The sequence below is a fragment of the Triturus cristatus genome, chromosome 12 (genome assembly GCF_964204655.1).
Source record: "Triturus cristatus chromosome 12, aTriCri1.1, whole genome shotgun sequence".
In the NCBI taxonomy this organism is placed as follows: domain Eukaryota; kingdom Metazoa; phylum Chordata; class Amphibia; order Caudata; family Salamandridae; genus Triturus; species Triturus cristatus.
Genome location: NC_140595.1, coordinates 519,711,475 through 519,739,411, shown reverse-complemented (window position 1 = coordinate 519,739,411; position 27,937 = coordinate 519,711,475). Strand labels below are relative to the sequence as shown.

The 27,937-nt window shown below is 45.9% G+C and overlaps 1 protein-coding gene across 1 annotated transcript in view; it reads right to left on the bottom strand.

Annotated features, from left to right (window-relative positions):
* The window catches only part of HEATR3 (HEAT repeat containing 3), a 302,330-nt gene that overhangs the window by 213,981 nt on the left and 60,412 nt on the right, over nt 1–27,937 (bottom strand). The window contains exons 4-6 of the mRNA XM_085637313.1: nt 15,649–15,761; nt 14,837–14,946; nt 5,375–5,515 (exon numbers count right to left, since the gene is read on the bottom strand). Of these exons, the coding sequence (XP_085493439.1) occupies nt 5,375–5,515; nt 14,837–14,946; nt 15,649–15,761 (364 nt within the window). The remainder of the gene's footprint in view (nt 1–5,374; nt 5,516–14,836; nt 14,947–15,648; nt 15,762–27,937) is intronic.

Genomic DNA, 27,937 nt, shown 5'->3' with positions numbered 1-27,937 from the left:
TATATGGGATAACTGTATGAGTGCCTAAAACACCTCACGAACACTTGATTCTGATAATCTTAGTATCTAGATTTAAATAAAAGTATGTTATACTTATACATTTGTATCGAATTTCTTTACTGAATGGGTCTTGTGAGAAAGTGCCCTCTTTCTTGTATGGCATGCCCCAAATTTTTGCTGAATTGCTGATGTACTTTGACTGAGTGTGCCCTGGGCTCCTGCCAATCAGGTACCCAGGGCCTGGGTTCCTTCCCTAAAACTACATTAAAGCCTAAACCCAATTGGCATCTCTGGCCACATGTCAGCCCCTGGTAAATGGTACCATGGGTACCCAGGGCACTGTGACCAGAGAAGGCCCCTAAGGGCTGCAGCACTTATTGTGCCACCCTTAGAGGTCCTGTACCCTGACACACACACACTGCCTTTACAGGTTGAGTGTCTGGGTGCAGAATCAAACAAAGAAATGACAAGGCACACATCCCCGTGTGCCATGCCCACAAACCACTGCCCTGGCATACACCAGTCACCCCTCTAGCTGGGTGCCCTATGCCAGTGGTGAGGGTACAGGTGCATGAGCCCTGTACCCCTACAGTGCCCAGGTCCGTTCCTGAGCCCTGTAAGTGCAGTACTGCCATTAAGAGTATATGGTGCTGGGAGGTTGTCATTACGAACGCCACAGCCCCATAATGGCTGCACTGAAGACTGGGAAGTTTGGTATCAAACTTCTCAGCACATTAAACCCACACTGATGCCAGCGTGGGATTTTATGTAAAATGCACGACAGAGGGAATCTTAGAGACCAACTCCCAGTGACCTGACTGAGTGGCTGCGCAGGCTGCCACCACCAGACAGGTTTCTGGACCCCTGGGTCGAGAGCTTGCTGCTCTCGGGGCCTGAAACAATACACATCCTGGGACGAGGTGCCAAGCGTCCTCCCCAGGATGGGCAGGGTTCACAAAGGAGAAGCTTCAAAGCCATGCCGCCTTTGTGAGCTTTTCCAGACCACTTGCTGTACTCAGCAACTGGTCCCCACTGGTTCTAACCCCCACTTTTGGCGGGAGACCCGGTGGGAAAAACAAAGTGAGGGAGAGAGGTGTGCCCACCTCTGCCAACTCCACCCCTAAAGGTGGGGGAGGCAAGGTGAAGCACAACCTCGACTCCCCGCCATCTTGAGGATGGGGGGACCCAGCCAACCAGGGACAGGCTCCTGCCCCCCTCCCACTGGAGAGCGGCAGGATAGGGGGGTGTACCCACCCCAGCGAAGGAACCCATTGGTCCCTGCCCTTTACCTACCTGTAACGGCCCTAAATTTAGTGTTTAGGGGCACCCTGAACCTTCCTTCCTCAGATCCAGCAACCACAAGAAAAGAAGAAGAAGGACGAAAAGCCGTGAAGAGGTAACAAGAGGATGACGCCCACTGACTTGGCCCCAGCCCTACTGGCCTGTCTACCCTCTAATCTGCTCCTGCAAAATCCCGGCGTGTCCAGTGGCCAGCAACCTCAAAAATCCGGGAGGACCGGCCTGCATTCACTCTCCAAGCTGTTACTTCCATGAACACCGGACGGGTTTGAACTGCAGCTTCTGGTGCCAGCCAGAAACCGCAAATCCAGCACAATCTGCACCCGCCGAGCTCGGCCTGTGTTTGAGTGAACAAACACCACGAAGAGGTCACCCCCAGTGATCCTGACCAGAGATCTGGCGACGCCTGACCTGACTCAAGCCTCCAGAAGACACCTGCAGCCTCAATCCACGAGACCCCCCCCCCCTACCACGACCAGAGCGGGTAAGAAAATCCGACATCTAAAGGCACCCCTGCACCCGACGGCCTTGTGTGCCCAACCCAGTGGTGCCTGACCATCCCAACTTACCCCTCGTAGTGGTGGTCGCTCCTGGAAGATCTTCGTCCCTGAGCCTGCATTGTTTCTTTGTCCCGGAGAATCTCCACTGAATTCAACAGGGCACCCGACCTCAAAACTGCACCCTGCACCCAGCTGCCCTAGAGCCGCTGAGGGTGTCCCTTTGGTGCTAACTTGGTCCCCACCGTGCCCTGAGCTTAACCCTAGGAGCTTTGCCAGCAGCCACCAACCGGAGTCCCCCTATCCCCCATAGGATAACAGTGGGCCTCAACACTCTGCACCCAGCCGCCCGAGTGCCGCTGAAGGTGCAACAGTGCATCACTGACCCTGGGAGACCCCTGAGTCTAACCCCAGAACCCTAACTCAAAAGACCGATTACTCACCTTGAAACCGATAACTCATTTTTCCTCATAGGATAACATTGATACTTTTTCTCTCAAAAAGCGTGTCTCGACTTTTGAAAACTGCAAATATTCCTTAAAAATAAGCAGATTAACCAAAACGCATTTTCTCAACTGTTTTCAGGAAATGTCCCAGTCCTGAATCTAGGATCTAGCACTGAGTAAGAAAAAGTAACGATAACCTAACTTACCTGCTGAGTGAATTTCCTCCAATAGGATAACATTGGTGATTCTATGTGAAAAAGTTTGTGTCAACTTCTGAAATACAATAATATTCCTTAAAAATCATACCTTTAACCAAAACGCATTTACTCACCTGTTTTCAGGAAATGTCCCAGGGCTGAATCTAGGATCCAGTCCTGTGGTTAGAAAAGTAATCTGAAAAGTAATTAACTGCATTTTACTTAAAAAGCCTATTCAATTGAATGTACTATACCTGCAATGTGTTGCAATCTGCTTTCTTAAGCCTGTAATCAAAACCAGTACCAGTTATACTGCAATTCTGAACTGTGTTCAAACAAGTCAATTACTTCTGCAAAGTATTTATATGCTTACCTGTACCAGGCTTGCTTGGTTCTAGAAATAAAACAGTATATATTTTTTTATTACAAAACAATTGGCCTAGAGTTCAGTTTGAGTGTGAGAGACCATTTGCTGACTGAGTGTGTACATCAAATGCTTTACACTGTCCTTTGATACTGCCTTACTGCTCGACCAAGCTACCACTTTAGAGAGTAAGGTTCTATCTAACTCTAACCTCTACCAAACCTCTGGAGACTTTTGAACTCTATACACACTGTACCTCACTTTGGTGCAGTATATATAGAGCCAGTTTCTTACAGGTCTCACTTGCTGCCTTTGTATGTGCAATAAATGCTTAGAACTTCCCTTCGATATGCCAAACTGCTTGCCCACACTACCACAAAATAGAGTATCTGGGGTGTCATTTTCGCCTCAGTAATTCCATTGTGGTTTGCCTGGACTTTACATGGTGTACTGCTTTTTGGTCCATAGCAAGGGGGGGGGGGGGGGGGGGGGGGGCACATCCTGGCAGGAACTGGGCTTGTATGCTGCACTCTTCAAGGGCCCCAAATGATTTTGTGGCCATAAAGGATACTGAAGGAAGGTGGGCGTATTACACACCCAAACACATCTTGTCCGACTTTAGGGACTACGATACAGATTTCTACTCTTCTCATTTGATGCCCACACTGTCATTGACGGCATGATGTCTCAACAGGGGCACACTGCCCTAGCTTAACAAACTGGCTAGAGGCATTTAGGTCACTGATAACTGCAGGAGAGATTGAGGTGGTGGTTGAATTGATGGCAACAGGGAAGGTTTGGAGGCGGATAGCCTGACAGACTTCTACAAAACGTAAATAGAGGTTCTACCTACCATTTACTGAAAATGTACGAGATGGCACACTGCTTAAGAAAATCACCCTATTGTTCGAAAGATAGTGAAAAATCACCCTCTTGAAGCCTGATAAGCCAAGCACCTTGTGTGCGACCTTTAGGTCCCCAGCACCAATTGATACCAATAAAAAAAATTCGCACCACATTTATAGCCAATTGGCTTATTCCATAAATGCTGTGAATTGTGTTATAAGACCAAGCTCGGTTAATTCCCGGAAGGTCGACGGTCAGTTGACCTGCTCCATGCAGACATTGAGGTCGCTGCATTTTTGGATGTGGACGTGAAGAAGGCATTCTATTACATGTTTGCTGCTCAAAGTAGGATGGGAATAGAAAACAGCTTGCTGTCGTGGTGGTACCCAGGGTAGCAGAAATCTGGGGAAAGTGAATCATATACTGCACTTGACCGAGAACTGACTTGATCCCTCCCCTCCCCTCTGTTTGCATTGTTGGGATTTGTCCGGAACGTCCCAGTCTTGGTTAGGTGCTAGATACTTTTGGCACTCCCATTAGCTTAGCGAAGAGTGGCCCTGTGCCAGGGACAGGGCTCACCCCAGGAGCGCCAGGATGGTTTAAACACTTCATCTTCAGCAATGATTCACTGGACACCTATGCCATCATTGCATCGGGCTCTTGAACACTAGGTAATGCTGTACTCTGTCTGCATCTTAGAATATAACTTTTTACTGGGTTACTTTGTGACAAATGCTAGTGTTTTCATGCCCTGGTTTGATTATTTTACTATGCACTTGCAGAGAGGCTGTGCCACACACACACTGCATCAGTGCTTTGAATAATCTAATAAATAAAGCTTTAAAAAAATATAGAAATAACAAAACAAAAAAAATGCAGTTTTATACTGAAATATCATCACATGGACATACAAGAGCATTCATCTCAGTTTTTCTAATTATGAAGAAAATGCGCCATTCAGCTGTAGGCCATTCTAAACTGTGCAAGTTCCAATCGGTCAAAGCACTGAGAACACAAAAACAAACCTTTTTTATATATCATCTTGTCATGGTTGCTGGTATGTAGATAGTTTTAACTTCAACACAGTACACTCTGAGGAAGATGGCATAATCACACAGGTGAGTATGCTCAACATTGTTTGACATTAAACTGCATCCATCAATCAGCAAACAAAAGAACCGAAAAACATTTCCTTAATAATAGGAGGTCCACACTATGAATGTGTTCATACTTCTTGGAGCCATGATCATTCGGGCCGCAGCATGGAATAAGTTCAGTGTGGCTTTGTTGGATGGAGGATGACTAGCGAGGTATGTGTCAGTACCAACCATATGTGAGTGGACCATAGGTTGGATGGTAGTATAAAAATCGGAAAGAAGCAGGGATGAACTAAAGTTTCATAGCAGTCATTTATATAAGTAACCTATCCTTTATATGTAATTCAACATTCTTGGAAATGAAAGATTTTATCTTAAAGCCCTTCTTATCAGGGTGCAAAAACAGTAAGGCACCCTGTCAACATATTTAGTCTGACTTGAGAGCACTGCACATCTGTTACTTTCTACTTTTTTCCGTTGGAAATATTTGCCCTAATATTGGCAGTAAAACAGGATAGTAGGTTGTCTATGTGGTCTGACTGCCACACTTACCCATTCTATAAAAACGGTCATCTGTATCATTTCAAAGTAACATGAATTTCACCAAATAAAAAACTTAAACACATACCAGCTACTAGTGTCCTTAAAAGCACATACTCCATTGTATTCTGGGAACACAACATTGCTGATTCCAGTATATGCAAGGCAGAAGGGTTTAAACATTCCAAGAGCTCTGGGTTATCCTCGGTCACCGTCTGTAAACAGTACGCTGCAAATGCAAAGACAGTCAATGTGAAATTTCCAGGGCATACAATCTATGAACACCTGTCAAACAAGTTATTTACCTCCTGTAACGCTTTATCTGGTTGAGACAATATCTAGCCGCAGATTCCTTACCTTTGAATTCCCCAGGCGCCAGACTGGATCCGGAAGATTTTTTGTCGAGCAACACCCCTGCGCAACAGTAGGTGGCGTCGGTCGGGCCCACGCTGCGTCATTCGCTTCCCCTATATAGGTGTCACTCTTCACAACTTTCCGCACTAGAAGCGCAGAGCCATGAAGTTTACTGACATGGGTGTGCTTGAAAACTAGGGCCCTAAAAAAGGGATCAGCCCTGACCCTAGAAACCTGGCCACAGTGTGGGGAGGATGGGCAAGTCATAAGGAATCTGCAGCTAGATAGTCTCTACCAGATAAGGCGTTATCGAAAGTAAGTAACTTGTTCATCTGATAGAGAAATCTAGCCGCAGATTCCTTACCGTTGAATAGATACTCAAGCAATACCATCCCGAAGGAGGGACTGCGGACAAATTTCAGACTAAAAAGTCCTGCAGGACCGAACAGGCAAAATAGCCATCCCTGCAGACCAGACGGTCCAGGCAGTAATGCTTGGTAAGCATGTGACAGGATGCCCACGTTGCTGCCTGACAAATATCCAGGTTTGGGACTCCACATTCCAATGTAGCGGTAGCAGCTTTAGCTCCGGTGGAATGAACTCTTAAGCCTTCAGGATTCTGCTTCTTTACCAGAGCATAGTAAATCTTGATGCAGAGAACGACCCATCTTGAGATGGCCCTTTTCTGCACCCCCTGACTTTTCTTCGTACCAACATACCCCACGAAGAGTTACCCATCCACCCAGAACTCTTTATGCAGTCAAGGTAGAACGACAGCACTCTTTTTGGGTTCAGATGGTGGAGTAGCTCCTCTTCTTTAAAGGGATACAGAGGAGCATTGAAAGTGGGCAAGGTGACAGATTGTCCCACATGGATGGCGTTACCACTTTCAGGATGAATGATAGGCTAGTGTGAAGCTTCCACCCATCAGAGAAGATCATCAAGATAGGAGGCTTGCACGTTAAAGCCTACAGCTTACTCATCCTCTTGGCAGATGGAATTGCCACTAACAAGGCTGTTTGATGGTGAGCAGCCGGAAATGACAATTATGCAGGGGCTCGAAAGGAGCGCACATCAGGAAGGTGAGAACCAAATTCAGGTCCCATTTAGGCATAATGAAAGGGGAAGGTGGAAACATATGCACAAGTGGGGTGATTAAATAAAGAGGGCTGGTCTGGCAGCCTCAGGAGAGCAAACAAAGCAGAAAAATACCCTTTCAGGGTGCACAGAGCAGAGCCCTGCTGGGCAAGGGTCAAAATAAAAAGCAAAACATCAGACAGGAAAGCAGAAAGAGGGTCAATAGACTTTTCTGTACAATATATTACATATTTCTTCTATTGGCTGGCGTATACAGTTTTGGTGGAGGGATGCCTGCCTGCCAGAATAAAATTATAAACTTGAGGCGGAAGGTCGAAAACTATCAACTGCCGCAGCTCAATCTCCAAGCAAGAAGGCGAAGAGTTGACCAGTTCAGGTGAAGATCCTCCCGAAGGGGCAGCCTGATCAGAGGATCAATGCTCATTTGTAGAAGCTCGGGATATCAGACTCTGCCCAGTCCAGAGCCACAAGGATGAATGGGGCCCAGTCGTTCCTAATCTTGAGAACTCTGGGCAGGAATGGTATGGGCAGAAAGGCGTACAGGAAGCCTGAGCCCCACTCGAGAAGAAAAGCGTCCGAGCAAGAGCCACCTTGAAAACAGCTGAACAGATCTAACCAAGGCTCTCCCCACTGTTGAAAGAGCTTGCGCCACTTCCGGGTGGAGAAACCACTTGTGATCTGCTAGGCATCAACAGCTGAGTTAGTCTGCTCTGGCATTCAGGGAACCTGCCAAGAAATACCCTGCTGTTCCAGCCATGTTCATGCCTCTTGACAAAGGGCCCAGGACCCCACTCCACCCTGTTGCAGTACCACATGGTGGTGGTGTTGTCCGTGAACACTTAAACTAGCCTTCCCTTGATGGAGAGTAGAAAGGTTTTCAATGTCAATCCGATCACTCGGAGCTCCAGCATGTTGATGTAGAGTCCAGATTCCGCAGGAGACCAGAGTCCTCTGATCTCCCCCCTCTCACGGATGGTAGCCGTATCCCAGGAGTGATGCATCTCTCACTACTGTGAGGTCTGGTTGGGGACTAGAGGGGGGTCTGCCTCTGACCCAATCGCGGTTAGTTAGCCACCACTGCAGGTCTTGTGCAGTTCCCTTAGAGATCGAAAATGTCAGAGAGATTCTCTTAATGGTGCACCCATTGGAACGTCAGGTCCCACTGCAGAGCCCGCATATGCCATCTGGCATGTGTTACTAGCAAGATGCAGGAGCCATGAGGCCCAACAGCCTCAGAATCATTCTCGCCGAAATCCAGGATAGAGGTTGAAACATCTGCATCCTGTCCTAAATATGCTGGACTCACCACTCGGGAGGATAGGCCCGAAACTGCACTGTGTCCAGAACGGCTCTGATGAAAGGAAGCATCTCAGAGGGAGCCAGGTGTGACTTTAGCACGTTGATAGTGAACCCCCAGCGAATGCAGGAGGATCGCTGTAGTCTGGAGGTGGGAGATAAATGCCTGGGGCGAGCCTCCTACAGCAGCCAGTTGTCGAGATAGGGGAAAACTGGTATCCCTGATCTGTGCAGATTAGCTGCAACCACCGCCACCACCTCTGTGAAACTTGGGGCCTAGTAAGGACAAAGGGGAGCATGGTGAACTAAAAGTGCTCATGGCCTACTGTAAACTGGAGGTAGCGACAACAGGCAGGCAGAACGGGGATGTGAAAATAGACTCCCTGTAAGTCCAATGCTACCATCCAGTCTCCGGAGCCGATGGGTGCATCTTGAATTTCTCCTTTTTGAGGAAGTAGTTGAGGGCTCGTAGTTCTAGGATAGGACAAAGGCCCGTCCTTTTTCAGGATCAAAAAGTAGCGAAAATAGCAACCACAGTCTACTTCTGGCGCCGGAACCCTCTCTATGGCTCCCTTGGCCAAGAGAGCCAGGACTTCCTCCTGGAGCAAAAGTAAATGATCCTCTGTCAACCGGTCATAGGATGGAAGATGGAGGATGGAGGCATGGAGGAAGGGGTGGTCTTAAAGGGGAGGGAGTAACCCCTCCAGATTAACTGGAGGACCCACCTGTCTGATGTAATGTTTTGTCAGTGGTGAAGGTGAGGGCTGATTCTGCCACCAACTAGACACCCATGGTCTTGGAGGGCGAGACTAGGAGGGCTTGGAGGCTGAAGCTGCCAGGTATGGGGGGGGGTTTTGACTGGACTTCTGGCTACCCTTCCACGTCCGTGCAGGGGTTGTGAATCTTATGCAGCTCGGTGGCTGGCATAGGGCGGGAGCGGTTGAAAGCTCCTTCCATAACCGAGAAAGGCAGACTGAGGATGACAGGGAGCAGCTGAGAGGCCAAAGGACTTGGCTGTAGCCCTGGAGTCCTTAAAGCTCTCCAGCGCAGTGTCTGCCTTGTCTCTAAGAGATGGCTACCATTGTACCATTAAGTGGTATGTCCTTGAGAGGAGCCTGGACATCTCCTGAAAAGTCAGATGTTCTCAGCCAGGCGTGGCATCCAACAGCCATTGTCGAAGAAATCACTCTGCCCAGCGAGTCGGTTGTGCCTAAACCATATGCAATTAAGAACTTTGCAGAATCTCTCCTGTCTGATACTGCTTGGGCGAGGATGGTCCGAGCCTCCTCCGGGACGTGTGGCAAAACTTGCGCAACCATTTCCCAAAGAGAGTGGGAATAACAGCCCAATAAGCATGCAGTGTTTATGGACGGGAATGCAAGGCTGGCAGAAGAAAAATTGGTACTCTTGAAGCAGCTCTGGGATCTTCCTCGTGACCGGGACCAAGATCTCGGAGGATTTGAGCGTTACATCGCCTGCCGGGCAACGAGCAGCTTCAGGGACTGCTCCCTCAAAGCTTTCGGTGCCATGGCCCGGCAGTGGGAGCACGACTTGAAGTCGTGGTCGCACTCCAGACACCACAGGCAAACCAAATGTAGGTTTGTCACAGCCATGGCGCAGTGACAGGCCCGCACAGTTTACAACCGGTTTTCCTTGATGACTCCTACACACCGAAAAATGGGTCAACAAAAGTCAAATAAAGCTGGTCAAAAAAAACAACAGAGGGTAGCTCTCTTCAGAGATCGAGGTGGCGCCTCGTCAGCTCGACATGTGTGCTCTTCTGCAAAGTGCAGGAGCTGGCACACTTCTAGCTACTCTTATACTCTTGCTCACAGGTAGGAGTGGTGCACTTTCCATGGTCGCAAGGAGAGCAGGCAGAGAAACGGGAGGCTGGGGTGCCCCACGCCCCCCCTTTGACCAAGGGATGAGGGTGGGAAACACACCCGGCTTAGTCTTCTTAGGTTGTGGGAGATAGGGGTCATGGGGACCAAAACTGCATGTGCCCATCCCGGGGAGATGGGGTCTCTCAGGGGCACTCTGAAACCAAGGATGTGGGGGCCCATGCACACCCCATGATCAAAGGACATTTCTTCAGAAAGGTTGCTCCATTCCCAGGATCCTTGCCCGCTCGAGGTATTCCCCAAAAATATGGCAGAGCCCCATGCAGGTCTGTTCCCTGCTCGTCTCCCCAAGGGAACTACTCTGTAAATTGCCTCATTGGGTTGATTTGGATGGTTTGGGGTTTGTTTCGCTCCTGGTGGCCAACCCTAACCAGAGAGTGTTCCTTGTCTGATGCTCCACCAGCAGAAATACATTCTCTGCTGTGGTATACTTGGGGTATACTCCATGCGAAGCAGGGGGTGGAGACTGTCCCCCTTAAAATAGGCAACAGAGAAACAGCTGGTTGCAGGCAGCGATGCTTCTAGTGATGGATGCAGGGTTGATAACCTGCACTCCTAGCAGATGAGTTTACCGGCTGCCTACTCATCAATTCTGATCCCCTTAACTGGGGGAGCTGCATATCCTGCTGCATATATGTGGTGAACTGAAGCAAGTGGCACAAGTAGAAGGCTTACTGTGGTGTCTGCGTGCAGTGCAGGCTGTATTTACCATGTATATTTGGCAATTTTAGTGGAAGTACCCACATATTCTCTTGTGGAGATGACATATTACCCCCAACCCCCAACCATCCCTGCACCACAAGTACTTTTTGTTTGCATTGCCCTGTTGCCAGTTTGGAAGAGTCTAGGAGACTTGTAGACCGCTCCAGCCAGACCTGAGACCCATTAGAGAACTAAGAACAGACCTTTTAGCCTGGCAGCTCAACCTCAGTTTATCACTTCTTAAATGCGCATCAAGTAACACCCCCCCCCCCCCCCCCCCCACTCACCCACTCACCCATCATGCAAGCGGTCTAGAAAAGATTCTCGGTAAAGAATTATACGGTCACCAGTAGACTATACCCATTCAATGAGTGGGTGCTTAATCACAGAATTTCTCAGTGGAGAAAGGTCATGAGGAAATGTCGTGCTCTGGCTGCCTAGCCTTATGGATTTTGAACATGGTATATCTTTTGATTGGCCCTGAATTCACATTTATCACCCCAGGTTCAGATAACTACTGGTGCCTTTGCATCAGATTGTCTGTACTCACCCGGACATGTTCTGCTGTACCAGTAGAGTGAGCTTTACTTGAACATCCAAGATGTGTTTTTTCTCCCTACCCTTCTGTCATTTGTTCCACTGACTGTAAACAAAGTCATAGTATGATCTAAAACCCAAAGTCAGGAATCCTTGATCCACCCCCCCCACCCAGTAAAAAACAAACGCACATTGTCCATGTACTTATGGTGACACAGTTCCAACATATTTATGAGTAAAATGTATGAGTCCTGATGTAAGGTCTGGTGACACACTGGACTAATGTAGCCACTCCAAGAATCTGTGTTTCAACACATGGTCACATATTTGAAATCCAACAGGTACACTCCGCAGTTCATACTTTCAAAGTAAATAAAATGAGAACCATTTGGTTGGTTGAATATCTGTTACTCAGAGCAAAGATTTTCCCCATCATCCATCTGCACAGGAAGTGAAATCACAGGTTTCCCACCCACCGTACCCTGCGCTCCTCCCTCCTCCTAGGACCCATTTAATGGCGGCTGCAGTGAGAACATGCAGCGGTCGCAAGCCCGTCTGCGCCCATCCGCACATGGACCGCACCCAGAGCCAGGAACTCTGGTTGTCCCCCCCACCCACCAATACCCTGTTGTGCTACTCCATGCTTTCAACCCTAGGGCCGCTTGGCTGCCATACCACACCACATAAGACTAAAGGAGCATTCATTTGGGCCTCCTGCAAGCTCTCATGCATTCTCCCACAGCCTACACCCATCACTCATGAAGAACACCACTATACTTGCTCATGCTAACAGACCAAATACCACTGGAAAAAACGCCACACTCGCATGCATGCTCCGCAAAATCTGCTCGCTCACCAAACATGCCACGGAGAAATGGGACCTACTGCACGACCATGCTTTGGGCCTGCGCTCACAGAAACATGGCTAAACCCAACCTCAACACGTGCCAGGACTACCTCTATCCCCGCTGGTTACAAGATTGTTACGCAAGACCATCAGCACAAGCCGAGGTGGAGTCGCCATCATATTTATAAATACTATCAGCTGCACCACCTACAGGGTCACCCCACATCAAGATACATGTCGCAGCTAACTTCTCTCTGAGCGGAACCCTCGTATACCCACGACCTGGTCCCAGAACAATTTCGACAGCACGGACTTATATGCACCCCTCATCAAAGCCAACACCTTCATCCCCTTTGGAGACCTCAACTTTCATTTAGAAGACCTCCCTGACCCAAACTCTACATCTTTCTAGAAGACCCCGAAAACCTTGGTCTCACCAAGCACTTTACCAAACCCACCCTCACCACCAGACATCTTTTGGACAAGATTTTCTCCTCAATCAGCAATATCAGTCGACAAGCCAGCAACTATAACCTGGACAGACTATGCCCTTTTCAGATTCAGTATACCCATCCTGCACCATAGCAGACCTACCCCCACAGGAACCGCACAAGAGCTAGAAAATCATTTCAGAAGAGGAGTGGACTTCCACCCTCTACAAGCATCGGCCAGAGCAGACGAGCGACTTTCTGAAAGTCCACAAAAACCTCAACAGCTGGATCACGGCATGCGCTGAACCCTTTGGCCCTGCTCAAGCACAACCCAAAGGCAAGAGCCTGACCAGAGGCCAGCTGGCACAGAGGAACTCAGGCTGACAAAACGGTACTGCAAGCAACTGGAGCACAAATGGAGAACAAGTCAAGATACCGCAGATAAAGACATCTTCAAATCAGCCCTAAGATGCTACCACCAGCAGATACGGAACACCAAGTGCACAGCTCTTGCAGACCGCATTGATGCCAGCACTAACAGCAGCAAGGAAATCGTCTCGATCAAAGATTTCACCACGTCTCCAGAAGCATCACACACTCACAAGACCTTCGCAACAATCTCTCTGAATGCTTCTGTAACAAAATCACCTCCATATTCAGCAGCTTCGACCCTCAACCTTACACCGTTACCATGGCAACTCAACTTCCCATCACAGCCGATGAACAAGCCCTGACCTCATGACCTGCTATAACCACTGTCAAAATAGCTGCTGCCATTTAGACCATCTACTCCAGAGGTGCAACTGACCCTTGCCCCTACCAGGACTTCAACAAAGGACTCCAGCCAATAAGTGAAGCGCTAACACCCATTTTCAATGCCTCCATCAACTTCGCCACATTCCTGGGCACTTCGAAACATGCCACCGTCATGTCCCTGCTAAAGAAACCACCCGCAGACCCAACCACGCTTTCCAACTCTAGACCCATCTCCCTTCTTCCACACCCAGCAAAGGTCTTAAAGAAGCTGATCAACTGACGCCTCACCAACCACCAACTCCTCGGTGCCATGCAATCTGGATTCAGGCCCAACTACAGTACAGAAGCAGCACTCATTGCTGCCACAGACAACATTCATATGATCAATGACAGAGGAGACACTGCAGTCCTCATTCACCTGGACCTCTCTGCAGCATTGGATACAGCCTTGCACTTCATCATCAGTCGCCTGCACGAGAATGGCATCCAAGGACCCACTCTCTACCAGATCTGCTCCTTCTTAACGGATAGAACACATGCAGTCAGCCTAGCACCTTACTCCTCGAAAGCCTGCAAACTCAACTGTGGAGTCCCTCAAGGTTCATTGTTCAGCCCCACCCTCTTCAACACATACATGATCCCTCTGGCAGATGTCATCCTCACACATAACATCAACATCCCCTCCTACGAAGATGACAACTCATATACTCTCCCTCTTGGACAAGACCCTCAACACAAGAAAGAAGTTCACCACCTGCATGACCGTAGTTGCAAACTGGTTGAAAGCAAACTGTCTCAAGCTCAACACGAACAAGACAGAAGTAGTGATCTTCGGCAGGAACACCTCACCATGGCACTCCAACTGGTGGAATTTGGACTCTCACCCACAACTCACGCCAGGAATCTTGGATTAATTATAGTCTGCACAAGTTCATGCCATCACTACATCCGGCTTCCACACCCTGAAGAAGCGGAGCTAGAACGTCAGATGCTCCCAAGCAGCACAACAAAAACTGTCACTCACGCCCCAGTCACCATCAAGTTGAACTATGGGAACTCCCTTTATACCAGGATCACCAAGCAACTCACTTGAAGACTATAGATCATCCAGAACTCGGCAGGCAGGCTCATCCTCAACCTCCCAAACAGAACTCACATTACAACACACCTCAGAGAACTACACTGGCTTCCAGTACACAAATGTGCTCAATTTAAACTCCTCACCCACACATTCAAGGCACGCCACAACTCACGTCCCATCTAGCTGAACAGTCACATCATCTTCCACCAACCATCCAACCACCCAACAATCCATCCACCCACCCACTGCTGCTCCGCAGGACTCCTACTTGCAACCATCGATGCATACACAGAACCAGATCAGGAGGACGAGTGTTCTCTTAAATCGCTCCTAAAGTGTGGAACAGCCTCCCTTTCCACATTAGTGTCTCCTCCTCTCTTCTTGAATTCAGCAAGAAGATGAAGACCTGGCTTTTTAATTAACCAACTTACAATAGGTAGGGCTAGGTACACACACCTACTCAGCACCAGGATATCCTTGTGGGTGCTAATGCGCTTTACAAATACACATAAATTAACAAAATATACACATTACATTATACACATACCTGCTGAAATTGCCAATTCTACGTTTGTAGAAAATGTCTTCAGACATCGTAGTACAAGGTCCAGACAACCTTCCTTGTTGAACAGGGAGACTGCTCTGCTGCTACTTTCACTAAATGTGCAACAAAAAGATGGTGGCTTTTAGTATGTGAGCGAGAGTGTGGCATTATCAAAAATGAAACCGAACCATCATATCAGCCATTATTATTCTCTGGTATGCAAAGAGCAGAGGCACTTCAGCTAACGCTTGGTGCATTTTGCTTCCAGTAACCCTAAGAAATCTTACTTCTGTTCAAGGTTTCAGAACCAACAGTCCCACATTTACCATTACCTGATTCAGATGCACATTAGCATCATTTCAAACATATCTGGCAGCCATTTAAGTGTTTGCTCCATTCCAGAACACTAGTACACACTGCATTAAGATTCTAAAATCAAGTCAGAAGTCTTAATTCTTCCAATAGTGAATGAATTTAGGCCATATTTGAAGGCACGAAAACCTTAACTGGACAATTAATTCTCAGAGATCCAAACATTCACTTCAAACCCAGACTGTGGCGTCATTGTGTCGTTTTCTTAAGCAAATAGGAGTAGAATAAAATGGAATGACAACATCACAAGAGTTGTGAAACTGCACCCAATGACACACAGGCATTTTTCTCCTAGAGATTTCTAACACCGTTTTGCTGCTGTAAAATCAGTTCAGCATTAATGACGTAGAAAGTGTAGCAGCTAATGACTGCATACTAGCTAACTTGTAATCTCCACACAAGTCCAATCAAACGACAAACATACACATGAACCATTAGCTTACCACAGATTCCAGAGCAGGTTAATAGCTTCATTAGCTATATCTTCAACATAATGTTTGCAGGGTTCTTGCTCCTTTCTATCAAGTTCAACACTTGTCTCTAGCCCACTGCTACACTGAAATATACAAGTACATTTAAGAAATGGTTAGGTCACAAGACAGGGCTCTTAACTGAAATGCAGTTTACACGCACAATGAGACACACAAAACCACAGAAGCTGAAAACAATATACCATTGTTCAAGGTGAGACAATGCCTCTTTTAGAGAGAAAGTGTATATCAGAATTTAATTGCATGACTATTACATTAAATGCCACTAGTGTAAGTAGAACTACAATTAAGTGTGAGGCCTGCTCTTGGAGTCCTAGTTAGTGGTTACGGAGCTCTACGAAGAGTGGGTAACATTGTTGGTGTCAAAAGCCAAAACTATTGTTACATTTCAACTGCCAAACCCAAGAACTACCTTTAGACACCGGACTCTCCAGGCAAAGTAAAGTTGAGCAGTAAAAGCTTACTGCAGGAGGCGACAGCGAGTTAGAAACTGATACACCACAACCTCTTGAACCACATAACTCTTCAGCTGCAGTGTTAACAGCGTGATTACGAATTTACCACAAATCCACCATGTGCTGCATAATTTGGAAAGTTCAGCAAAATAAAATAAAAGAAATTTAGCTGAAACAGATCAAAAGTACACTTTGCGATGTGCAGCACTGCACAAGACACTTTGCAAAGTTCCAGAGGCCATATAGAGCCAACATAGTGCAAACTTTAAACTACGGAGAAGTCACACAACATACCTTGAAAGCACAGACCAAAAGATGAGGAGGTTGTCAAAACCCCGTTCGACTGGGTCAGAAGGCAGACAGGTTCTACTTGGCCTCAACTGTGACTGTTTGCCTCTGCGAACTGGGCTAAGTGCAACCTCCTTCCACACATGACTTTCAAAGGGTAATGAAGGTGAACAGTCGAAGAAGTAGTGCGGGGTTCCAGAGCTCAGCTCTCAACAAATCAACCAACAGACATAACTACAATGTCAACCTAGTTCTGGTCTTTAAAAAAAACAAAAAGAATTCAGCACTTTTTCATCACACAAGAGTACTGAATTCTACACAGTCCAACTTAGCATAGAGGGTAGTGATCCTCTGTGCAATTCCCCCTTGTGGTGCTACACTCTGAGATCCTTTGAGCTAATCCCACCCAGGTGAAAGAGCCTTTGATGGCTTGACCCTCCCAGTTATCAGGTAAAACATAAATCGACCTCAGATGCAGTCTCAATTTTTCACACAAGTCAAACACGCACCCTGGTGGTGTCGCAGGTATGCAATAGTCTATTTCTTCCTGAGCAGATCAGACTGCACCGATGCACTCCCACAAGTGGGAGATGAGGCGAATGAAGTCCGTCCCAAAGACTACCAACTAGGCCAGTCGTGGCCAGTCTCTCTATACATGTGAAAACTAAGTTGATGGACGGAGCGCTGAAACTTTTCAGACACTCACCCCCAGTAACCGATCTGGATTGAATCCATCTTCATTCTTTAGCTCACTTCGCCACCCCAGTTCAGACCCAGCCATATGCAAATCAGTCTTGACCCTGTGCCTCACAGGAACAGTCCAGCGCAAACTGCCAAGCCAGGTCTACCCTGGACCGAAAACAAGCTTCCTGGGACCAGGTTCAGGGCAACACCCCTCATCAGTCAGGGTAGCTTGTATCCAGTGGCAAAGTGAGCATGATGCGTGTTTCCAGTCCAGGGAGGACCTGGCTTGGCAGTTCGGGCTGGAATGTTCCCATGAATGTTTGCATTGTTCAGCATTCCGTCCATCATTTGCTCCTTTTGCTTTTCTCTATACATGTGACCACGCAAGCAGCCCTGGCTCCTGAACGATTCGGCTCCATCAGACAGCAGGATGTTGTTGGCTCTACCCTAGCAAATACAGGAGGGAAACAGTTGATGCATTCCCAATTGGGCGAATGCAGTAACCATGGTAGATGCAGACCCAACCGGGCCAATAGGCAGTTGCAGGCACGATCAAGCCAATGCAGTAACCACAGGAGATGCAGCCCAGATGGGGCAGAAAGGCATAGATGCTTGAAGTTGTTTCCACCTGGAACCGATTTTGAAAAACAAGACCAGGGAGACCCGCTGCTGTACAACCACTCCTTACTTGCTCTTAGGTAGTCAGCGCTCTCTGGATGTCCCACAGTCCCTGGGACATGGTGGGCCTCTTAAATCCTAGACAGGCTCTCCTCTTGCTGGGACATGGAGGCTCCTCCACCTCTCAGCAGGCATACAGGCTTTTAGGCACTGCAAGCAGATACTCTAGCAGAAAGAGCAGACTTCAGCTTATGTCCCTTCACATACGGTAGACTGGCTGTCATGCAGATACTACCCTTGGTGACATGGCAGTCCTTAGAGTAGAGTACTTTGTGAAACATTCCTTTCTCTGGTCATGAAGGAACAGGAACAAAGTGGGGGGTTTGAGTCCCACTTGCATACACAATTTCTAGAGAGGAAATGTGGATCCACTGTCAAACATCAGGACCAGTATGGGGCAGTTCTCAGTCCAAATGTCCTTCACAGTCTGCTCTCCAGACACAGCCTTTGTGTAGAGAGGTGATTCTCAGAGAATGTAGCAATGGGGTGGTCTCTACACTGAAGCACCCACAACACAGGCACAATGCAGTGAGAGGTTTCTGCACCTGACTCTACAGCAGAGCTTTCCAAACTGTATGTCATGACACGTTAGTGTGTAGGTGTCGTGCGAATGTAGCGAGCGCAGTAAAGGTGCCGATTAATATGGTACACTAGTATATTCTCCTTCTGTCGTATTCATGTATGCACACCACAGTCGGGGGATCATACAGGTACTGCGCATGAGGTTTAAACAACGGAAGTGGGGCATCACTACGTGATCATGCACGCACTGCGCGCTCTGAGTGGACAGCGAGGTATTTTAGAGAGAAGTTGAGAAAGCCAGCTGCTTCCCCCAACAGCCTTACGAAAATTCGATGGATGCCTTTTTTTTTTCTGCCGCTTGATAAGAGTAGTGCTCCAAACCAACGTGGACCATGATCGGTGAGCAGAAATAGTGATCTTGTTATTGTAAAGCAGCACATCAACTTGAAGACTCTAAATTAAGAGGCATAAAGCAGCTCTGAATACAAGTACAAACCTTATTGTCTAGGTCATTTTCTTGTTTAGTTACTTAAATTGCAGTTGAATAAGTTTCTAATTAAGAAAATAAAAGCTGGTGAAGAAGACGTCTGCGGTGAACAAAACGTAGCTGCTAAAGAGGAAACTAAGCAAGAATGAACTGCTGAATGGTTTGTATTAGTACTTAAGTGTAAAGGAAAAATTTCGAATCATCTTTTATACAATAAACTTTTCTCACCGTTTCTGGTAATGAAAACAATCCTTGTCCCCAGTGTTTATGTTGTGGGCATATACTTGCAAAGGAAAGTATGGTACCAAACAAAATAAAGCATCATTTAACTCAAAACACAGTCATTTGTCAGAAAAAACAGTAGAATAGTTTGAGCTTTCAGAATCTATAAAGAAGCAGTCTGCATCCTTCACAAGGAGAATGAAGGCATCAGATAAAGCTCAAAAAGCAAGTTATTTGATTGTTCAAATAATTGCCAAAAAAAAGCCACACACTATTGCCGAAACCACCATAAAGGAATCTTGCTGTGCTATTGTTCGGACAATGTTTGAACCAGCATTTGAGGTAGACGTTATTAAAATCCCTTTGGCAGATAACACAATTGGAAGACGTATCACGACATGTCTGATAACATTAAACTGCAAATAAAGGATATTTTTCAAGAGATATGATCTTTACATTGCAATTATCAATCAACAAATGTCAGTGGGTTAGCACAATTACTGGTTTTCACTAAGTTTCATTCCTACTGACAGAATTATTGAGCAATTCTTGCGTTGCCTACAACTTCCAATGAGAACTAGAGATGAATGTATATTTAAAACTTTAGATTGCTTCATTAAGGAAAGTTATTTGCAATGGTTAAACTGTGTAGGAATATGCACAGATGTCGCACCCTCAATGGTTGCTTCCAGAAAAGGTTTTATAGCTTTAGCATAGAAAGAGAATGAAAATATAAGTACACACTGCTTTTCACATCGCAAAGCACTAGTCGCGCAAACTAGTGGAAATTAATTATGAAAAGTTGTAGACAAAATGCTTCAAATGTTTAATTACATTAAAAGTAGACCTCTTAAATCAAGATTATTTGCTCATATTTGTGAGCAAATAGGGCAAGGTTTAAAAAGCGTCTACTACACACACACACACACACATTCGTTGGCTCTGAAGAGGTAAAGTGCTTTCTCATGTATACGACTTGAGAGAAATGATGCTTAAACTTTGAGGAAAATCAGCAAAATAAATTCTGCGATCTAAATAAATAAAAAAAAGTTGGTGCACAAAATTGGTATATCTTGCTAACATATTTGAACATTTGAATAAAATGAACATCAGTATGCAAGGAAAAGGAGAAACGATCTTAACAGTAGATAAAATGTGTGCTATGAGAGACTAAATAGCAATTTGGAAAAGGAAAGTGTAAGAAGTGCTGAATGAGAGTTAAAATACGATATCAGCTTGCCAATTGTTAACCACTTAACATTGCTCTTAGAGAAAGTTAATCATTACATCCTAAAAATGTTGAAATTCATGACTACGATTAAATCAGAAATCCATTTCTTTCAATTGCAACTGGGAACTTTTCACTTCTGAAAGAAGAATTAGCTGAAATAAATAATGATCGAAGTTTGTTAATGATGTATGAAGAGGGTGACAGCTTTTAGATTTGGGTTTCAAAAATGCCTCCAAATATAGGTTTAAAAAAAAAAAAAAAGCATAAAAAAATTCTTCTGCAGTTTACTATATACATTTGTGAAGTTTGCTTTTCAACGATGACAAACTTAAAGACACTGAAATGTGGAAGCTTAAAAATGCTTGATGACGAAATGCAAGTGTCTTTATCTAATATTTCACCAAATATTGAAAAGCTGTGTTCATCCTATCAACCTCATACATCGCATTAAAATAGTAATTTGTTCTATTCCATGGTTTTTTTTGTTTTCTTTTTTTTTTAAAATTCTTGCACATATTTACATATGGTTACTCATAAATGGCAGTCTTGAAAATGTAGGTTATCTTACAAATCATACATCTTCAAAAATATACATGAAAGGTTTTTGTGAGATATGTTGTGTCCCGATACATTTAGTTATTACAATTCATATACGTGTCCTCATCTCTTATAAGGGGTTAGTTTAACCTCCGGTTTGGCAGTAAAACTGAATTGCTGTGACGTGAAATGATGCAGGTCTAAAAAGTGCCACACCAACATGAAAAGTTTGGAAAGCTCTGCTGTACCATACTCTCAGTAACACACAAACAAGCATTTACAATGCAGTAGGTCTCGCTTTTACAAGAGTTTGATTTTTTGACATTGTAAATGACAATGCCTTTTATTTTTGTTTTCGTTTTTAAAACAAATAAAATGCATTGTCGTTTAGAAGGTCAATAGCTCAAACTCGTGTAAATGCGAGACCTATTGCATTACGAATGCTTGTTTTGAATGTTCACACAAGCATTTGGGATATGCTTCGGCATTTTAGCATTCAACAGAATGTGATAAAGATATGCGTCTAGATGGCAACTTTGCTTTGGCAGATCATAACAGTACCTTAGTTAATCTGTGGATGGTAAAAAAAGTGATAAAGTACTCTGCTTCAATAGTGCTTTTGAAACTTTATCCCCGCACCACAATAATGTCACCGCCTGTGATATATTTGTTTTTATTTTAGAGGTCATCGGCAAGGATCAAAGGTTTTGTGATGTAGTTTTCTGTCATGTGATGTAGGAGTGATGTCACTACCGCCACCCCAGGCATTTTGTAGACCTACATCCACATACTGCTGTCTCTGGTGCACGACGTCACGGTGCCTGCGTCTGCACTCCAACTCTCCCTGCCAGCCCAGGTGGGCCACGATCGATCCTAGCGCCAGGTATAATTTACCAAAAAAAGTGCCTCAGCTCTAAACCTCTGGACCGCTGACTGTAGTCCGGGCTCTCCCCAGGCAGCAGACACACCTTGCCTCCTACAGTTTCCGCTGGCTGTGAAATCAGGCCAATTGCGAGGCTGCCCGAAAGATTACGGTTGGCTATCTCCTTAAATTTCTCGGAAGACAGACAGCATTGTATTAAAAAAACAATACAGACTCTGGCACTGAATAAGTTTGAGATTTTGCAGAGGCAAGACAGTTCCTAACACACTACAGTGATCTTTGCAATGTTATGTTAAAAAGTTTTGTAGAGCGCGACAGCTGCCTCAGCTAAGAGGTGTCCCGGCGCTAAGCAACAGAAGAGCAGTACGCAAAAAACCATCAAGGCCTACAAAGACGGGAACAAGAATGTCTTGATTGCTTTCCTAAAATGGAGATAATTATTAAGCCCCCGAATGTGGACCGGCAGAGAGTTCCACAGCAGGGCAGCTCTGTTCCGGAAGGAGCGCCCACCAGCGTGGGCTTTCCTCACTCGGGGGGGGATCAGTGCTAAGCATTGTCCCATAGATCGAAGTGATCGTGTGGGAGTATAAGGTAGAAGAAGATCAGACAAAATATGGGGGGGGGGTGCCAGCTTCAGAATTTTAAAGGCAATGCAAAGTGCCGTAATCTCAATTCGCCTGGCTACAGGTAGCCAGTGAAGGCGACTGATAGCACTGGTCACTGGACAAGTTCTACGCAAGCCCAGGAGAGATCTAGCGGCCGCATTCTGGACTCTGTAGCCTCTGGATTTCGGATTTATTTGCTCCTAAATATAGTGAGCAGGCATAATCAAGCCTTGATAAGATCAGGGCCTGAATAATGGTCTGCCTAGTTGTAGCATCAAAGAAGGTCAGAATAGATTTAAGTCCGCGCAACAGACCAAAACAAGTGCCGGTCACCTTTTTCGTCTGGATCTGAAAATTGAGTGAGCTGTCCATCCAAACCCCCAGGTTCTTTACTATCGGTTTGGGAGTAGGTGCCATACCTGGGCTAGCAGGCCACCACAGGTCACTCCGGCGGCCATGGTTCCCTCCCACCAACAACACCACCACCACCTCAGACTTGTTAGTTTTCAGTTGTAGACAGTTGGCGGTCAACCACTAGGCGACTGCCGAGAGGTCGCCCTGAAATTTCCTGGCGTCCTGCTCGGGGTCACTCAAGAGAGCCACCACCAGCTGAGTGTCGTCGGCATAAGAAACCATGGTCAACCCTCTGCTCCTGGCAACCTCCGCCAAAGGTTGAACATAAAGATTAAAGAGCAGGGGGCTCAAGGACGAGCCCTGTGGGACCCCCTGATCAATAGGGAAGGTGCCAGAAGCAAGAGGGGGGCGACTACCTGAAACGTTCTGTCGGCCAGGAAGGAGGGCAGCCATCTAAGAGCTAACCCAGAGACTCCAGCCTCAGATAAGCGATTCAGCAAGATGACATGAGACAGTACGCGGCACTGAGATCCAAAAGGATCAGCGCCGACGTCTGCCCTGCGTGTAAGGCCGTCCACAGATGTTCAGTTACAGCCAAAAGTGCAGACCGGGTCGGAAGCCATTTTGAGAAGGGTCAAATCTCCGATGTACAGTAAAAAAATCCGTAAGGAGGGAGGTAATATAGGCCTCAGTGATTTTCGCAACCCAAGGTAACAGGGAGATAGAACGAAAGCTTTCTGATTTATGGGGGTCTAAGGAAGGTTTCTTAAGCAACGGAAGGACCCTGGCCTGCTACCAGGCCCTGGGCACAACTACCTCACTCAGAGACCCATTGATCACCACTTCTAAAAGGTGGATAATGGTAGATAATATTTTTTTTAAATTGGTCAGGCTTCAGAGGGTCAGCAGGTGAATTGACCTTGGAGCAGAGTGTGAGTAACAGCTCTTGTGTTATGGGAGGAAAAGCTTCAAGGACCCAGTCAATAGGTTTGCAAGAGGTCTCAGAAAGGCCTATGGGAACCATAGGAAAACTTTTATAAATGTCCTCAACCTTCTTAATGAAGAAATTGGCCAATTCTTCGCACTGCGAGTCAGAAGTAATCCCTGAACCTACAGCGTCCTTCTGCGTTTTAAGCCCCGTCACTAGAGAGAAGATAGTCTTGGCCGGGTTAGAGCTACCCCTGATCTGCTCGGCATAGAATGCGGCACGCTCCGCATGAAGTGCCCTATGATAGCGCTTAATAGCAGCGCGATAGAGAGCCTTGGAAGAAGGGTCAAAGTCCCGTTGCCAGGCTCTCTCCAACTTCTTACAAAGCTTACGTAAGTCAGCTAGTTTTGCATTATACCAGGGGTTGGGTTTGTTAAGCCGATTCCTAGACAACCTAGCAGTAATAAAAACATCCAGCGGCCGCAAAATCCAAATCGGAAAATATAGAATAGGCCTCGTTAGGGTCAGCTGGAATGACCGGAGAGGTAGCTGCAAGATGGCTTTGGAAATGTTCCCAGCTCAGTTTGTGCCAAGGGCGCTTGACAGACGAGGTGCTGACTGATTTGGGTGCTGGCAAAATATCATGGATCACCATGGTGACTAAATAGTGGTAAGACCTATCCATAGGATCCGAAACTAGGACCTCAAGGGACGGTATGTTAGTGAAAACATACTCAAGTAGGTGCCCAGCCACATGAGTGGGGCCAGGGACCCGTTGCACGAGCGGACATGCCAAGAGATCAGCCAAAAAAGATATCACAGTAGGGTCTGAATCATTTTCTAAGTGCAAATTGAGATCGCCTATGACAGAGAAATTGGAGGCATTGATCGCTAAAATGCTAACTATTTCAGGCAGGGCAGCTCGGAACTCTGTAGACCGACCCGGAGGACAGTAAATCAATAGTCCTGACATCGTGTAATTACAATTAAAGGTTATTTTAAAAGAAGCACATTCACAATCAGCAACAGTCTGTTTGATAAATGTGCAAGGAAACTGAGATTTAAGGATAACTGCAATGCCACCTCCTCTCGTAGGTCTATTAAGAGTGTAAATCATATAGCCTTCTGGAAGAGCGTGTACTTGCTCCGTCACCATATCAACTGAGAGCCAAGTCTCAGTAAGAAATAAAATATCAGGAGACCTGTCCTCCAAGGAGGTAATGAACATCAGCGAAATGTTTGACAATTGAGCGAGCAGACCAGCACAGAGGAACGGGAAGAGGGGTTGCTGGATTTGACCGGGATTAAAGAAGAGAAGCCGCAGCAAAAACACCCAAAAGGGCCCGCTAAACCGTCCTACCGAAGTTGTGAACACTTCGTTACATGCCTCTCGATTGCAAGCAGCTCAGACTGGGATTAAGCATACTCAGTTCTAGGCAAACTGGTAGCGTGTCCGGCGCCCGCCGACAGACTGGCGTGGACGGGCGCAGACGGGCTTGCCTTCGGCCGCGCACCTATGGTGAATTTAAATCAACCCCCAGGAAGCGGAAATGAGGGGGGGGGGGGGGGTTGGGGGGAGCCGCGTCCCTCTGCCGGGACCGGCAACCCACCAAGCCCGGAACTGGAGTGCCAGACAATGAAGCAGCAAGATATGGAGGAGGAGTAGTGAGTGCCGGTAAGCCTCTTTTAGTGGTGTATCAGCAAGTGCGCGAAGAGCATGAGCAAGTAAATAAAATAAAAACAATCTTTCTAACAAACTGTTACAGTCCTAACAATAGTTAAAAACAAAAATGACAACCTACGATTTAGCGTAGAGCCCTCAATTGCAATTCTGTACTTTTGAGAAATGCACCTCAATAGCTGAAGCAAACGGCTCAGGGTTGCACAGTTCACTGGAGTGTACAACAAACTTTACAGAAACGCACAGTCGCTGGATGATGTCATCAGTGATGTCACTGACCATATCATGAGTGATGTAATATGTGACGTCATCAGCAGTGCAGTGCGGGTGCGTAAGTTATAGTTAGCCGAACTAACTATAAAGGGGGAATTTCTATGGTTTTGTACGAGTGAAATGTCCAACTAACTATAACTTTCCCTAAAACCTATGGTTTTTTAAATGCTAATTTCTAACTACAACGTGCCTGAAACCTATGTTTTTTTCTGTGAATTTCAAAGGTTTTTCAAATGCTAGTTTCTAACTATGCCTACAGAGATAGGACATGTGATAAAAGAAGAATAAAACGCACAGAAAGAAGCAAAAGAAATGCAGAAAGCAGCAACAGAAGTCCACAAAGACGAAGAAAAGTGCAGGAAGAAGCAAGACATGTGCAGAAAGAACCAACAGAGGAGCAGAAAGAGGCCTTGTTCCAAAATCATCCTGTGCCCACAACTTTTACTGGTGGTACCTGACTCACCAAGCCTAGAGCCAGTGCTATGCTAAAAGACACTTAGAATACAGTGAAAACACCTACATACACTAGGGAACACTATGCGTTGGGGTACCCCTGTGATTAGCATGACCTCCTCTGTAAGGCCCTAGTACATAATAGGGCAGGGGGATTAAAACCAACTCATAACAAGCATTTGCAATGCAATAGGTCTCGCATTTATACGAGTTTGAGCTATTGGCATTGTAAATGACAGTGCCCTTTATTTATGTTTTAAAAAAACAAAACAAATAAAAAGCATTGTCATTTACAATGCCAATAGCTCAAACTCGAATAAATGCGAGACCTATTGCATTGCAAATGCTTGTTGCTTATGCTGTCGCTAAGCCACAAAAAAAAAAAAAAAAAAAAAAAAAAAATTACCTGCTGTGGCAAAACATCAGCTAAAATAAAAAAAGTCACTTCAGCTTGATGACTAGCACGTTCTCATGCATCACCATGCATTATGCATGTAGCATAATAAACATGGCAGCCGTTTTCAATTTAATTTACTGTCTTGGAGCTGTAAATTACGAAAAATGTGGGGTGGCAGCGGGAGAATTTGAGTTGTGGGGTTTAAAAGGAAACAAAACAAGTAAAGCTGGAAAATGTGTGGGGGGGGGAAGGCAGCAGGCAAATTCTAGGTAGAACAGCAACAGGGAGGGCGCGTGGGTGCAGGGATTTGAGGGACACGAGTAGAAAAAACATGCACTCCATGAAATCCTGCTAGAAAAAGAAGTAGTTTCTCGATGGAAGCAGTGAAATGATACAGGTAATCTAATCTAAAGGAGGTTAAAGAAGCTATTCTCCAGAGGATCAAACACAAGAAAGTGAAGGCTGCAAAGCCATAGACCAAGGAAACAAATGAGGGACAATAAATTTGCCTAATGGTAAGTAATGGGCTGACTCAAAGTCCACCGTTTGTGTTGCACTGGTCCAAAATAGGTTTGACAGTTAAAAACTAATCTGTTACAATACCCAATTATGATCTCTTCGCCATCAAATGTGGGTTAGCAAAAAGAGGGAGGTTTCCTAATAGCACTGTGCTGCCAAGAAGCCTGTAGTCCATTTAGCACTGTCCTCATAGGAAAATATTACATTCATAATCCAAATTTAATAGCTCTAGTTTCCACATAGTGAGGCGAGGACAGCGTTGCAGATTTGCCCCAGAAACAATAGACTGTGTAAGCTAAAAAAGAACAAATGACTGAAAAATAGTTCAGTATTGAAGTATGGCTGGCATTTGTAACCTGCTTCAACTCGTTTATGGGCTGCTGTAGAGTGAAGAGCATGGATGTAAAAACAGGTTTGCATCACAGGCATGATGACTGCAAACCGTTATTTATAAACTATCAAGACTGCCAATAGGACACCATCATGACTGTCAGAAGGCCTGTTGAACTGGAGAGCCTGTGCTCTCAGCATAGGTTATGTTGGCTAAATGTCAAGGACCAGTGGACATCCTACAAACTTAAGCCACATTTGCTTGCGTTTTAAATGGAGTAAGCTCATCCTTTGTATTAAAAAATGTTGCAGATTGTTTATGCAGATGATGGGCAGTATTTGTTAAACTGGGGTGGGTGTAAATCACCAGGTACTTCTACCTGAAAGCATGCGCCTCCTATTGAAAAATCATTCACTAGCCATTTGTCCACAGGTTAAGAGGTACTCTGTGCCAGTGTGTGCTTAATCTGCGTTTTTGGGTACTCCAGAAAGGGGATTCTTTGCAGCTGGAAAGATTGACATCTCAAATTACATCACTGATGGCATCAACCAGTGAGGGTAGTTTTTTTTTTTTTTTTTTAAGTTTGAGACTTAAAAGATATATACTAGGCTACTGCAAAAGTATAATTACAATTCTTGTAAATGAACGATACGGTTTCTAAAATGTCATCTGAGTGGCTATATAGGGCTACCTGTGTGCCTGTATGGGAGAGA